Source organism: Rhinopithecus bieti, unplaced genomic scaffold (genome assembly GCF_001698545.2).
Source record: "Rhinopithecus bieti isolate Rb0 unplaced genomic scaffold, ASM169854v2 scaffold_4552, whole genome shotgun sequence".
Lineage (NCBI taxonomy): Eukaryota > Metazoa > Chordata > Mammalia > Primates > Cercopithecidae > Rhinopithecus > Rhinopithecus bieti.
The window spans coordinates 154735-169981 of record NW_016804381.1 but is presented as its reverse complement, the minus strand read 5'-3'; the positions used below and the strand labels follow the sequence as shown (position 1 = coordinate 169981).

The window sequence follows — 15247 nt, the reverse complement described above, 5'->3', positions numbered from 1 at the left end:
ATCCAATCACCTCCCACCAGGACCCTCCCTCGACATGTGGGAATTACAATTTGAGATGAGATTTGGGTTAGGACACAGAGCCAAATCACCTCACCCTTAGATGGAAAAAAAATAAGTAGTGGGAAGGCATGAAGCTAGAAAAAGTTCTTGTTAGCTACCAGGGAACACTGCCAGTCCAGGACAGCTAGATTCCTGTCTTTGTGAATAATGATGATGGTGGAATTGGCTACAGAAGACAGAGGCACAGGGAAAAGTGATAGTGTTCAAACCAGCCATGTGCACATAGGAAGCTTCACAAGCTGGTGTCTGTAATTTGGGGAATATTAATATTGTGTTCCTCTTGGGTATATTATTCATTCAGTAAAAATTTAGCTATTTACAAAATCATTTACAGAGAAATTGGAGATTCTTTCAACCCCCTATTTCTGTGAAAACATTGCAGTTGTACTAAGACTGAAAAATCCTAGTTAGCTTATACAGGAGCTACCTATGCACTGAACAGTTTCCTCATGAGAAGCTCACAATGACTATTCTTGATACCCTTTGCTGATCTGAATCTGTGAAAGTATTTGACAGTTGCACAAAGCAGCAGAGAGAGAAAATAAGTTGCCCACACACAAAAACCTAAGAGGGCTCCCGGCTGAACCACCAGTTGTGGAGAAAGCAGCCAACCAGGGGAAGAACCATTCAGAACAGAATGTTCCTCATTTTTCCAGCTGATTTAGATGGACTAAAAAAGAATTAAAATTCAACCCATTCCAAAGCACCAAATAAAATTTTAGGCTGTGGAACTAGATGCTATACTTTCACTCTCTTTCCTAACGTCTTTGTTTTGGCTAAGAATAAAACAGCTGTCAAGGTTCCCTCTCTCAAGCTCTGTTAACACACCTAGTCCAAAGGGGCATGTGTGTTATGTCTCTAATATATTTTATTGCTGTCTTTTAAAATTCCCCTTAAGACGCTGGCCCAATATTGTTGCATTCAACCACATTTCTATCACAAGGATTAAAAAGAACTTAAGTATAATTTTATTCTATTCTGCATCAGTGCCATACACACACACAAAAATGTTTGGATAAGTTAATAAGTTATAACATTCTATGTGTTAATATTAATAACAAGGACATAAATGATCATTTCCTGAGTTAACAGTGCAATGTAAAATTTAATCTGTATTGCTTATAAGACATTTTACAGCATAGAAATATGATCGAAGTCATCATTTACTTTACCATATCATAAAACACAAGTGCTTATTGTAGAACAGTGATATAATTTAAATGGCAAGGAAATTTGTGATTCATAACAAAGAATCCTGTATGTATTTGTTGCCATGATTAACTGTCCAGGTCAACTATCAGTAGTAAAATAAGTTATGGTACAAAAGAAAGCCAAGAAGTTACCTATACAGAAGGAACATTTGATTTCATTTAAGAAACTGAAGCCTGGATTCTAGTTAACCTTTTATTATGTACAAAAATGTTCTCTTAAAAAACCCTAAGCAATCACAAATTTAGATAAACTAGTTGAATAAAGGACAATGACAGCTCTTCATTATGCTGTAAAACTATGGATCTCATTTTGGAAAAGTTGAGATCCTGCAGCAACCTGAAAACAAACAAAAGCACATGTTTCTAAGGGAAAATGTTTTAAAATGAAGGAATAAGAGCGGCTTACCACCATAATCATGATACTTTTTCATTCTCCCCATTTACTATGCAGTTTTGTTTAATAAAAAAACACTATCACTTCTTAAAAAATTAGTGATTAGTAACTCCTAAATATCATGAAATATCTAAGCAGTGCTCAAATTTTCAACTATATCATAAATGCCATAATTTTAAAAAATAGTTTCAATCAAGACCCAATTAAAATTTACTCATTATGATTGGCTGATAAGTCTTTCAGGCATCTTTTGATCTATAAGATCCCCCAGATCCCCACTCCATCCTGCAATTTATTTGTTGACAAAAATCAGATTTTTATTTGTTGAGTCTCCTAAAACCTTCATTTTTCTACATCCCTGTGGTATTGCTTAATAACATGTATCTACATCCTCATATTTCCCATAACTTAATAAATGGATCTAGAGGCTTGATCAGACACAGGTTCAAATCTTTTTGACAAGACTATTTCATAGGTAATGTTCCTCTATCTGGAGGCATGTAATAAATGGTTGCCTCTCTTTTTGGATGCTAGGTACCATTATGATCTATGTATAGATCCATTAGTCAATTAAGCACTGCAACTGGTGATATTCTACTTCTATCATTCTTTATTCATTAATCAGCTGAGGAATCCTATAAAGAAAAATGTCTGCTGATTTATTATGTGGTTATTCAGTAGTATGGCTCATATAGCAAAGGGAGCATAAATGTTTGATTTTTTTCCCCTTTATTCACCAGTTTTCAAAGAAAGGAATTGATTCCCCTACTATTCTATCTTCATTCTCCCCCTACTGAACAGGAAAAGTAGAAATACTGCATATTATTCAACTAGGAAAACAGTACAATAACTACTTTTTTACCAATTACTCTATTACATGTAGTCACTTTGCTAGGCACTTCACATACTTATGTATTATTATTTATTCATTTTTACAGACAAGTGCACTAAAACTTGGAAAGGTTAAGAACTGCCCTAGGACACCCAGCAAATGATTGTAAGATGCCTGTAAGTGGTAGACCTGGAATTTAAACTCCAGCTGGCAGCTCCCAGAGGGGATACACATACTCACACAAAGGGCCAGTAGGGCACAGGAGTTGAGGCCAACACAGTGCAGCAGTAAAGTCTCTCAGTGTCTGGGCCCATGCTACCATTCTATCCTGTTCTGCCAGGCAAGCAGCTTCACTCGAGCCAAACCAGTCTAGGCTTTTGTATAAATCTGGACCCCTAACGCATCTGCTAGTTCTCTCTGCCTGTACTATCCCCTTCTCCATCTCTCTTGACTGCTAGATTTTAGTCCACATGCAGTGCACATGACTTTTTTGACCATTGCAGCTCCTGTCTCTCTAACACACACATCGCTACGTAAAAGTAACCCATCTCTCCCAGAATTCCCATAACATCTTGATTTTATCTCTAGTAAGATATTTATGGTGTTCTGAGTCATACTTTAGTTATCAGTATGTGCATTTGTTTCTACCACTAGATAGTGTGGTCCTTGAAAGGAGAGATTGTTTTACTAATCTCTGTAATAAAGTACATATTTAGTGGATAAAGAACCATTATTGGCCAAGTAATGATAAGCTGCTTATCTCTATTTTTTAAAAAATAGGTTTCTGAGTCTTTCTCTGTTATCATACCATACAAATTGACAAATGTTCACCAAATATGGAGAATATGTCTGGGATGGCTATATTTATACTATAATCTATGTAGCAGACATGAGATTAACTTTGGAGAACTCTAGGAGTGGACATTACAAGAAAGGCTCATTTTTCAAAACAGCAAAATCTATAATAAGAAACCCATATAATTGCCCATCAAGAAAAATATACCACATCCATTAAGATGATGAGGATAAGGAAACCAAAGAAACGAGTCCTAACTGAAAGTTACAAGGGTAGCTACTATGAATTTTAAGTACTGATTTGAATCAAGTTACATCTCAAAATGCAACTCTATGTAGTATGTTCAGGAGTGAGTAATAGCAGGAATCCATATGTAATTAATAAATACTCCTGAGCAACTCTGGGTAAGCCAGTTAGCACAGCACTGAAAGACTGGCTCAGAGGTAAAACTGAGAAAAGAAAACTATATAGGTTCTGGTCAATTTTTTTTTTTTTTGAGATGGAGTTTCGCTCTTGGTACCCAGGCTGGAGTGCAATGGCATGATCTCGGCTCACTGCAACCTCCGCCTCCTAGGTTCAAGCGATCCTCCTGCCTCAGCCTCCCAAGTAGCTGGGATTACAGGCGCCCACCACCATGCCCGGCTAATTTTGTATTTTTAGTAGAGACAGGGTTTCACCATGTTGGCCAGGCTGGTCTCGAACTCCTGACCTCAGGTGATCCAACTGCCTTGGCCTCCCCAAGTTAATGGTCAATTTTAAAAATGCAAAAATGATTCTAATTATTTAAAAGTATTATTATACTGCAATCTATAAAGTACTCACTATTTCTAAAATAGCAGAAGCAATACAGTAGAAGACAGTACAGCTCTTAAACTTTTTTCCTAAAAAAAAATTTTATATTCAAACTATAATGTTAGTCTTCATTGTAATTTTAATAGTTTCCCTAGAGCTTTAAAAGAGCAAAAGTTTACATAGAAACTCGAAAAATCTTTTAAGTTGGGAGTTTAACTAAAAGAACATTTTTCTTAAAGCATTAAAATACAGAAATATATTTAATTAAAATAAAATACATTTTAAATTCAACATGGAAGAAAAAAAGTTTTAATGCCTTTATTTATTGATTGGGGGGTCAATCTTTTCTATAATTAAAATTTTAAATAAAAAAGCAAGATATAAGATTATCTATGAGGACTAAACTCTGATTTTTTTATCTTGCCCAAATTCCTATCTAAGGGGTCTAGGAAGTCATGCCCTACAAACTATAAATTCTCATCAGATGTGTTTTATTTAACCCTGTATATCATGACTTACTTTCCAACCTGACTCTGGCGTAACATTACGAGACAAGGAAGAAAATAAAAACATTTTACCCCAAAACAAGTTAATTTGCCATATCTTGAAATGGCCCTGCAAATCTGTTCTTTATGGGGGAAAATCTGCATCTGTAAAGAATCCTATCAAAATAGCTAGATCTTTTTCTTCCAGGCCAGTCCAATCCTGAAGAGGTTAACTAGAGTCTAGTACCTTTTAAAGGTCTGAATAGGAAACACTGTCATCTATTATCTCTAAGGGCAGCCACCGTAAGACTTTCAAAGAACTTTGGTCTCCACAATCTTTTATCTTAACCTGAACATTCCCTTTCTATGGATCTCAGGTCTTTAGACAAACTCAGCCAATTGTCAACCAGAAAATGTTTAAATTTACCTATAGCGTGGAAACTCGTGCTCCCTGGCAACCCAGATTTGAGTTGTTCTGCCTTTCTGGACCAATCAATGTATTTCTTAAATGTATTTGATTGATGTATCATGCCTCCCTAAAATGTATCAAACCAAGCTGTGCCCTGATCTTGGGCACATGTTCTCAGGACCTCCTGAGAGCTCACAGGTCATGGTCACTCATATTTGGCTCAGAATAAATCTCTTCAGAGATTTTAGAGAGTTTGACTCTTTTCGCCAACATCTAGAAATGTTAGGCTTAGTCACCTACTAAATAAGAATAGGGCACTTAAAACAGCTATATTTTAAAATCATCTAGAAATCCAACAGGGGCTATCTTTAACCAAATATTTTAAAGTGCCATTTTAAACCTAAATCACATCAAAGTGAATTTCAACAGGATCGCCACTACCACTGCTTTTTCATGATCCAGGCTTCAACTATTAGTCTTGCCTTATTTGTGTTCTAGTCTCCCCTTTTTGTCTTGCTGCTTGGCTTTTGACCACATATATTATTTACTAACTTTCACTCAGTTACAGAGAATGAAGATCAAAAGCTACAATGAGATGAACATTCCTTATTAATTACTATATATTATAAAGCTTTGATGGAAGAAGAGGTTGGGCCTAATGTCCCAAATAAGATTATGGCACCAATCTTGTGAGTGTATCCATACTGGCAGCCATTAGCAGAGAACACTGATTGCTAGCTGTAACTTACTTTTGTGTTTTATCTGACAATATGCATAATCCTAGCCTCCAACTCAAACTATACGAAGATTTAAAGTCTTTGTTATTTTCTAAAACTGTAAGATTATTAAAGTGCAGGTTCATATAAATAGGAAGAACTGAGAGATGCTTGTCATGAAAGATCTTCATTTCAGTATTGGGCAGTCTGTTTCCTACTACACTGCTACTCACCTTACTCCTTGTTCTGTAAATGGCACTGGTCCACAAATGCAGACGAGAACTTTGGATTTGTCCAAATTTCTTTTCAAAAATTCAGAAAGAAGAGCTGGTGAAATATGTCCCTGTTTGCCATTCCATTCAGAAATAGGTGCTGAGAGAACAAATTCAACATCCAGTCTAGGGAAAAGAAAAACAGTTTTTTAAAGTTTATTGTTTTAAACATATTATTAACATGTTTCAAGTTCAATACTATATTTCTCCCCTAAAGAATAATTTAATATATATTGATACACTTGCTAGAAAACACTGAAAAAAATTATAAGATTTAACAAAACATATACGTAAATCTATATTTACTAAGGATTAGCTTTTCCTATACATTAAGGAATGTTAATTTGGCATTTTTTTTAAGTTGAACTAATTAACCAAGCATGGTAGCTCACACCTGTAATCCTAGTATGTTGGGAGGCCACAGCGGGAGGATTGTTTGAGAACAAGAGTTTGAGATCAGCCTGGGCAACACAGTGAGACCTAGTTTCTACAAAAAACAAACAAAAAAACAGAAACCGCCCCAAAAAAACAAAATAAAAAAACTGTTTAAACTTAGCCAGGTGTGGTGGTATGTGCCTATGGTCCTACCTATTTGGGAAGCTGAGGCAGGAGGATCGTTTGATCCAGTGAGCTATGATTGCATCAGCTTGGGCGACAGAGCAAGAACCTGTCTCTTAAAAAAGAAATTAATTAAAAATAAATATATAAATGAAATAGAGATTCCAAGGGATCTCAGAGAACTCCACATTTCTATTAATAATTTACTGGTATTGGAAAAAAAAGAACAAATACTGCATGTTCTCACTTATAAGTGGAGCTAAACCCTGTGTATACAAGAACATAAAGATAAGAATAGACACTGGGGACTCCAAAAGGAGGGAGGTGCAGGGAAAGGGGCAAGGGCTGAAAAACCTCCTAGTGTGTACTATGTTCACTGTCTAGGTGACAGGATCAACAGAAATCCAAATTTCAGCATCACACAATATATCCTTGAAACAAATCTGCACATTTACCCCCGAACCCAAAATAAACAATAATAATATGCTGGTATAAATCACAGTAAATAGCAATTACCAGTGACATATGTATTTTAATCTCTGGCTCAAACTTCTCCAATGATTTCCAGACCCTTACAACCAGTTTGATTACGAAGCCTATTTGACTTTTTACTGTCACTGTCTCAAAGGCCCTCAACCTCAACCTCAACCTCATCATCTCTGTAACTGGCACCACAGTCTGCTTGGTTTTACAAGCCAGAAACCTGGGATTTATCCTGGGAACCTCTCTCTATCTCACCCTCCATATCCAATTCATCACCAAGTCCTGGCTCTAACTCTGTTTACCTCTTAGCCTCCACTGCCATATAACACTGCCTGTTCTCTTTCTTCTTTCTGTAATGAGATTACCACTCCCATTCTTCAGTTTTCAGCTCAAGCATCAGGGAATCCACAGGGAAGTATGGCACCTCCACAAGGCTGAGGTCCTTTGTTTCATGTGTTGTAGCAATGTTTTCTTTTTCCTTTTCTTCATAGCCATTTACTTCAGATTTTAAATATGTTGTCACTAAGCTGATTACCTATTGTCTACCTTCTCCAATAGACTCTAAACTCCATGAGAACAGGGACCATGTCTGCTTTGGCTATCACTGTATACCTAACACACAGGAGGTACCCACATACTACAGAATGAAACAGATGAAAGCAAAAGAGTACAGGATTAAAATAAAGTCTCACAATGTAACAACAGACTGTTTCTTCCCATGGGCTTAGTAATCTATTATACAAATTGCTGGTGAAAAGCCACAGTAAATTCAAAATTCTATGTTGTACCTGCTCTGTCTACTCTGTTTTAGCAAACAAAACTAATTCTTACCATTTCAACAGCATCAAATCGAAAGCAGTTCTACATGTTCCAGTGAGTAACTGAGTAGCAGGAATTCATGATACATTAATTTAAACCACATGAAAAAGCTGAAGTGAACAGTTTCTCTTGTGAGGGGACAAAGGAAGTAAATATGAAAACAGAAACAAGGTATGGCTGGTACAGCTGCCCTCACATCGCTGTGCCTTAGCTGGATTAATTTCCCAAGAACTAAGGAGCCTGGCACATGCAGCACAGACCAAATAAGAGACCAAATAAGAACAGCAGCAGGGGGCGAGAGAACCAGCCTCAGCTCTCCACACAGACTCCAGCCTCTAGGTCTTGTCCATCTGTGGAATGAGGTTGGGAAATGAGTCATGTCTTACATTTCTAATATTCTTTGATTTTATATTAAAAACATCTACAGAACTATGTTTTATTTCTTATCTTCAAGCTTCCCATTTAGTATCAGCAGCAACGCTAATCCACTCTATAGCCTCCCCAAAGGCTGATCCACAAAATAGCCTCCCCAAAGATATTCTCTATTTTTACCTTCCAAGCATTTAAAACTAAGATAGTTTTAAATAACCTCAGGATGTGATATTTGCTTACTGCTTCATGACGGCAAGGTCCTTGTCTGTCTTGTTCAATACTCTATCCAGGCTTTGCTCAATAAATTACACCAAAAAATGCCTTTTGAATAAGGAAAGGTATTTACAAAGAGGCCACGTTGGCTAAAATAAAATTGTACTTAAAAGAACAAAGCCATGTGCTGGCATCCATAAAATTACATATAAAATGTATATGAATTCATAAGTGTGTTTTCTGGAAAAAAAAATCATAATCTTTCTTTCATCAGATCAAAGGGCCAAAAGCAGCCATAAAACCACTGTCTTAAATTTCCAATTATACATAGATATTTGAATAAAATGTGGAAACTGTACTGTTAAATTAAAGGATAAAAGATGCTCTCCTGTGGCTCTATTTCAAATGAGCCTATAACTGGAATAAAACTGCTAAATTAATACTGAAGTTTCTGTAGTCTGCCATAAGTACCTAGTCATAATTTTCCTTCACTGGGATGCTTTATAAAAAAGCCTAATCAGTGATATATTTTCTGCAGGTATCTACTAAATGGTGATAAATACAGATCCTTACATAAATGGTATAAACTTCTCATGTATTTTGTATTTATTCACATAATGGTCTCTTGACTATAATTTATGCACTCAATGGAAAAGGTGAACAGAAAGCATGGCTGCAATTTAAGGATATTGTAAAGAGGCTGTTATCCTGCTTATCTCCTTTTCATAGGCTGAGAAAAGAGCTTAATCTGGAACAGGAGCATTCCCAAGACTCAACAATTCTTTAATGAAATATTTTTTATATCAAAATATAGATAATTCCTGTGGAATCCTCTCTCCTGGGTTTTCTGAATGAAGGTCAACTTACTGTCTAAAGTAATTACAGCTTTGAGATGCTGGAGACATGTGAGGGCACACAGTAAACATCCTGAAATTCCTCTATAATTTCAAAAGTGCCAAAAGGGGTTGGGACTCTTGAAAAGGTTACCTGAAAATACATTCAGATTAACCCATAAAATACAAACTAATATGAAAGAGGGAGAGAACAGACCTGCTTCTGATGAGTGCCTATGCGATCTTAAATGTCAGTCTAAGTAAACTTGTCAAAAAATTTATTTTAAGGTAGGCTGACAGTGATTTGAAATGACAAGTCTTGAAATACAAATGTATTCATTTAGTCCAAACCATTAGCAGTCATCCAACGACTTATTCCTTCCTCCTCTAGCCAACCAGCTTCAGCAACTTACCTCCTTCATATTTCTCACACAGTCCCTTACCTTCCCATTTTTAATGTCACAACTCCAGATCAGGTTCTTATATCTCTTCTCTAAAATATTACATTAACAGCCTTAGCCCTTAATCTATTTGATATACCATTGCCATATTAGTTTCCCTAAAAATCCTGATACAACTTTGTAATCTTTTTGCTTAAAAGCTTCAGTGATTCCTCACTGCCCACACATTAGTATTTCAGCTTTTCCTATTTTTTTTTTTTTTTTTCTAGCTAAAGAAAATGTCTGCAACTGTAGTAAAAATTGCTATGTGCTCACAGGAAAAAAATCTCACAAAACTAGGAATCAAAATTAGATAAAACATATATAATGATGGAAACATTTTTTAAAATGAATCTAATGAAAGGAAATACTAGTATGCCTCCAGATGTTCGCAGTTATTCCACGAAAGCAGGCTAACTATCAAATAAATCTGTGACATACTGGGTTCAAAAAAGTTAAATATATTTCCTTACAATTTCAGAAAGCCTTAAATATGCTAAGTTCAGAGTAAATCTTCAAGAAGGCATATACTGTTTCCCAAATTTATTCTATCATAGAGTCCATTCCGGGGAATACATTAACATTTCAAAGCACATATTCCAAGCAACACAACATCTGAGGAACATCTCCTGGAAGAAACCAAAAGTGCTATAAGGTGCCAGATTAGTGGGCTGCCTATCTGGGTACATAAGAGGTTAGGGAAAAAGAAACAGTTTCAGGTATCCTGTTTCATTTACTTCTGCTTCTGGCATCATCAGCTTTTGCTATCTTAAATGGAACTGCCATATTGCTAGCCCCAATACTGACACGAGAAGACAAAAACATATAGTTTCACAGAGCCTGTCAGCACTACAGGGAGATGAGCCGCAGAGTGTCACTGTGCCTTCTTCCTGTGTCTATCTGATATACAATAATTACTTCACATATGGATTATACTCAAGGTCTTTGACCACCTGATTTTAGCCTAGCTTGTTTCCTCAACTGTAAACAAAAAGGATCAGAAATGATAACTATGAAGATTCCTTCTAAAACTGATATAAGGTTTAATGGGTTTATTTTTAGTTATTCTGCATCATTCTCCTTCATTCACAGTATTTATTTCCAAAAAATGACTCTACTGTTATTAAAACACTAGAATAAACTGGCCCTCATGTCTTATGTAATCCCACTACCCAAATTTATTTTCCCACTCAAAGAAATGCTAATCATTTCCCAAAGCCCAGCTCAAAAGCCCCTTCTTCCATGAAGCTCTGATATTACTACTCTCACAAAAATGGAATAAAATAATTTTCACTAGATAGCTATGGTATGTTTTTTGTTCCTCTCAAGGCACAGACTTTACAGTCACTGATGTACTTTAGAACTTCACCACCACTAGGGTAGTCTCACTGATTTCTTATCTTTTTGTAATGTCAAGCACATTTTGCAGATAGTGAGCACACAAATGTTTAAAGTGATGTAAATGGCCTTCTATCTTCTGTGGGTGCACATAAGTGGGTAAATAGTCCCCTTTCCTTTGTGACCCATCTCCGTGCTGCTTAGAATCCCTTTTTTCCTTCTCTTTTGCCCCAACTAACCTCCCAATCCACTCTAGTGTAAAAATAATGACACTAACAACATCACTGTTAATGACACTATCACTGTTAATGTCATCATCAATGACAATGTAGGCTGGGTATAGTATTCTCTGCTAAGTGCTTTCATTTTTCAGAGGCTATTAGTCAAAATGTAACAGATGCTGGAGAGCATGTGGAGAAATAGGAATATTTTTACACTGCGGGTGGGAGTGCAAATTAGTTCAACCACCGTGGAAGACAGTGTGGCGATTCCTCAAGGATCTAGAACTAGAAGTACCATTTGACCTAGCAATCCCATTACTGGATATATACCCAAAGGATTATAAATCATTCTATTATAAAGACACATGTACGTGTATGTTTATTGCAGCACTATTCACAATAGCGAAGACTTGGAACCAACCCAAATGCCTATCAATGATAGAGACTGGATAAAGAAAATGTGGCACATACACACCATGGAATACTATGCAGCCATAAAAAATGATGAGTTCATGTCCTTTGCAGGGACATGGATGAAGCTGGAAACCATCATTTTCAGCAAACTAAGACAGGAACAGAAAACCAAACACCCCATGTTCTCACTCATAAGTGGGAGTTGAACAATAAGAACACATGGACACAGGGAGGAGAACGTTCCACACTGAGGACTGTTGTGGGGTGCGGGGGTAGGGATAGAATTAGGAGAAATACCTAATGTAGATGACGGGTTGATGGGTGCTGCAAACCACCATGGCACATGTATACCTATGTAACAAACCTGCGTGTTCTTCTGCACATGTATCCCAGAACTTAAAGTATAATAGGTATCAAGAGCCTTAAAACACTTTGACCTAATACTTCTTCTGATACATCTTTATCCTGAATAGTTAGAGAGGTGTTGAACAGTTTCTAGTCACTATGTCAAATAATACAGAATTGGTTAAATAAATTATGGTATGCTCCCATGACTGAACACAATGCAGTTATTAAAAATCATGGTATATTGCAGGATTTACTAACTGGCACGACTGGCACTTTGGGCTGGATAATTCTTCATTGTAGGCAGGCTGTCCTGTGAATTGTAAGATATCTTGTAGCAATCCTGGCCTCTATTGACTAGGTGTCAGTAACACCTCTTCCCCCAGTTGTGAAAATAAAAAATGTCTCCAGACATAAATGTTTCTGGGGTGGCAGAGTTGCTTAAGGTTGAAAACCACCTGTTGAAAATATTCTTTATGTAAAAAACACATAATACAATAAGTAGAAATGTAGTTATAAAAATTATAGTTAGTATGACTACATTATTTTAAATATACAAAACAAAAAGATAGGTATGCATATGAATAGAAGGATACAGACCATAACATTAATAATTGTTCTTTGGGTGGTAGGATTATGGGTGATTTTTTTCTTATACCTTTTCTATATTAACATGTATTAATTTTATAAAGAGAAGGGAAAATCAACAAATACTGTTATAAAAAAATGTACCACTACCTTTACTAAAGATTAATGGTCTCCAAGAACGACTCATTTGAAACAAAAAGGAAAATACCTGTTATATTTATATACCACAAAATGTTTTCTACAAGTCAACCTCATCGTCAAACTGTCCCACCTGTCCCACCCCTCAAAACTCACTCTGCAAAAGCAGAGATATCACAGAGCTAGGGCATTCTGCTGATGGGAGCAGGTGGGCCAACGTGTACTGAATGAACTGAGCCTCAGAACACTGATCACATATTTGGGAGAAGGATAAGTGGAATTTAGTTTGATTTCAGTTTACATAATTAGTTAAATCCACTACTGCACATATTTGCCTTATGTTTTGTCTCATTTTCATAAGAGAAAAGTATAAGATTTTGCTAGACTTGGAAGGTGGTAAATGGAATCCCAATTGTTACAACAGTCAAGTTTAATAACATATTTGGACAAAATTTGGGTACACATTTTTTTCTGTTCAGATTTCACACTTAATGACATGAAAATGAGATTGAAATAGAAAGAGTAATACTCCAAAAAGTATTTATGAAGTATCTATATTTTTGCAATTCTGAGGGCAGTAATTAGGGAAAATGAAGAGATGCATTCCCTGGGCTGCATGAGAAAAAAAGCAAACACAATATCTTATCACTGCTGGATCCATGTGTACAGGCACATAATAGATGTTACACATATTTCACAAATGAATGAATGAATGTCTGCTACAAACATACTAATTCTGGGCTAGGCACCTACATAGGCTAACTCACTGATTCCCATGTCCAAATGATTCTGTGGTGTAGGTATTAATGTTTGTTTTATAGATGGAAAAACTGAAGCTCAGCCAGATAAAGTAATGTGCCCAAGGCCAAGAGATTAATAACCTTTCATTATACAATTTTATTTTGAAGAATTCCATTTGCTAATTATATTATCTAGATAAACTCTGAGGACAAGCATAGCACGCTTGCTGAAAATATTCGATCATATGTCAGCCTCAGAATCCATAATCCTTATCCTTCTCCTTGTTCCACAAAGGATGGAGTAGAAGACTGGGACCTAATTATATAGAGAGTAGGGTATTTCTCTTAACTACAAAATTTGTTTTTTAATATTTACAATTCAATGATAATTTAACCACAGAAGTGTGAAAAGTGTCTGTTCATATCCTTCACCCACACTTTTTGATGGGGTTTTTTTTTTCTGGTAAATCTGTTTAAGCTCCTTGTAGACTCTGGATATTAGCCCTTTGTCAGATGGATAGATTGCAAAATTTTTCTCCCATTCTGCAGGCTGCCTGTTCACTCTGATGATAATTTCTTTTGCTATGCAGAAGCTCTTAATTAGATCCCATTTGTCAATTTTGGCTTTTGTTGCAATTGCTTTTGGTGTTTTAGTCATGAAGTCTTTGCCCATGCCTATGTCTTGAATGGTATTGCCTAAGTTTTCTTCTAGGGTTTTTATGGTTTTAGATCTTATGTTTAAATCTTAATTTTTGTATAAGGTGTAAGGAAGGGTCCAGTTTCAATTTTGTGCATATGGCTAGTCACTTTTCCCAATACCATTTATTAAATAGGGAATCCTTTCCCTATTGTTTGTCAGGTTTGTTGAAGATCAGATGGTTGTAAATGTGGGGCATTATTTCTGAGACCTCTATTCTGTTCCACTAGTCTATATATCCGTTTTGGTACCAGTACCATGCCGTTTTGGTTACTGTGGCCTTGTAGTATAGTTTGAAGTCAGGTAGCATGATGCCTCCAGCTTTGTTCTTTTTGCTTAGGACTGTCTTGGCTATACGAGCTCTTTTTTGGTTCCATATGAAATTCAAAATAGTTTTTTTCTAATTCTGTGAAGAAAGTCAATGGTAGCTTGATGGGGATAGCATTAAATCTATAAATTACTTTGGACAGTATGGCCACTTTCATGATATTGATTCTTCCTATCCACCAGCATGGAATGTTCTTCCATTTGTTTGTGTCCTCGCTTATCTCCTTGAGTAGTGGTTTGTAGTTCTCCTTGAAGAGGTCCTTCACATCTCTTGTAAGTTGGATTCCTAGATATTTTATTCTCTTTGTAGCATTTGTGAATGGGAGTTCACTTATGATTTGGCTCTCTATCATTGGTATGTAGGAATGCTTGTAATTTTTGCACATTGATTTTGTATCCTGAGACTTTGCTGAAGTTGTTTATCAGCTTAAAGAGTTTTTGGGCTGAGGTGATGGGGTTTTCTAAATATACAATCGTGTCATCTGGAAACAGAGATAATTTGGCTTCCTCTTTTCCTATTTGAATATCCTTTATTTCTTTCTCTTGCCTGATTGCCCTGGCCAGAACTTGTAATACTATGTTGAATAGGAGTGGTGAGAGGGGCATCCTTCTCTTGTGCTGGTTTTCAAAGGGAATGTTTCCAGCTTTTGCCCATTCAGCATGATATCAGATGTGGGTTTGTTATAAATGGCTCTTATTATTTTGAGATATGTTCCATCAATACCTAGTTTGAGTGTTTTTAGCATGAAGGGGT

The 15247-nt window shown here is 36.2% G+C and overlaps 1 protein-coding gene across 1 annotated transcript in view; it reads right to left on the bottom strand.

The window, feature by feature from the left end:
* Positions 1 to 1005: 1005 nt before the first annotated feature.
* CYB5R4 (cytochrome b5 reductase 4) overlaps positions 1006 to 15247 on the bottom strand; it is a 108593-nt gene continuing 94351 nt past the window's right edge. The window contains 3 exon segments of the mRNA XM_017867631.1: positions 1006 to 1583; positions 1586 to 1608; positions 5929 to 6093. Coding sequence (XP_017723120.1) covers positions 1555 to 1583; positions 1586 to 1608; positions 5929 to 6093 — 217 coding nt within the window. The 3' untranslated portion in view covers positions 1006 to 1554.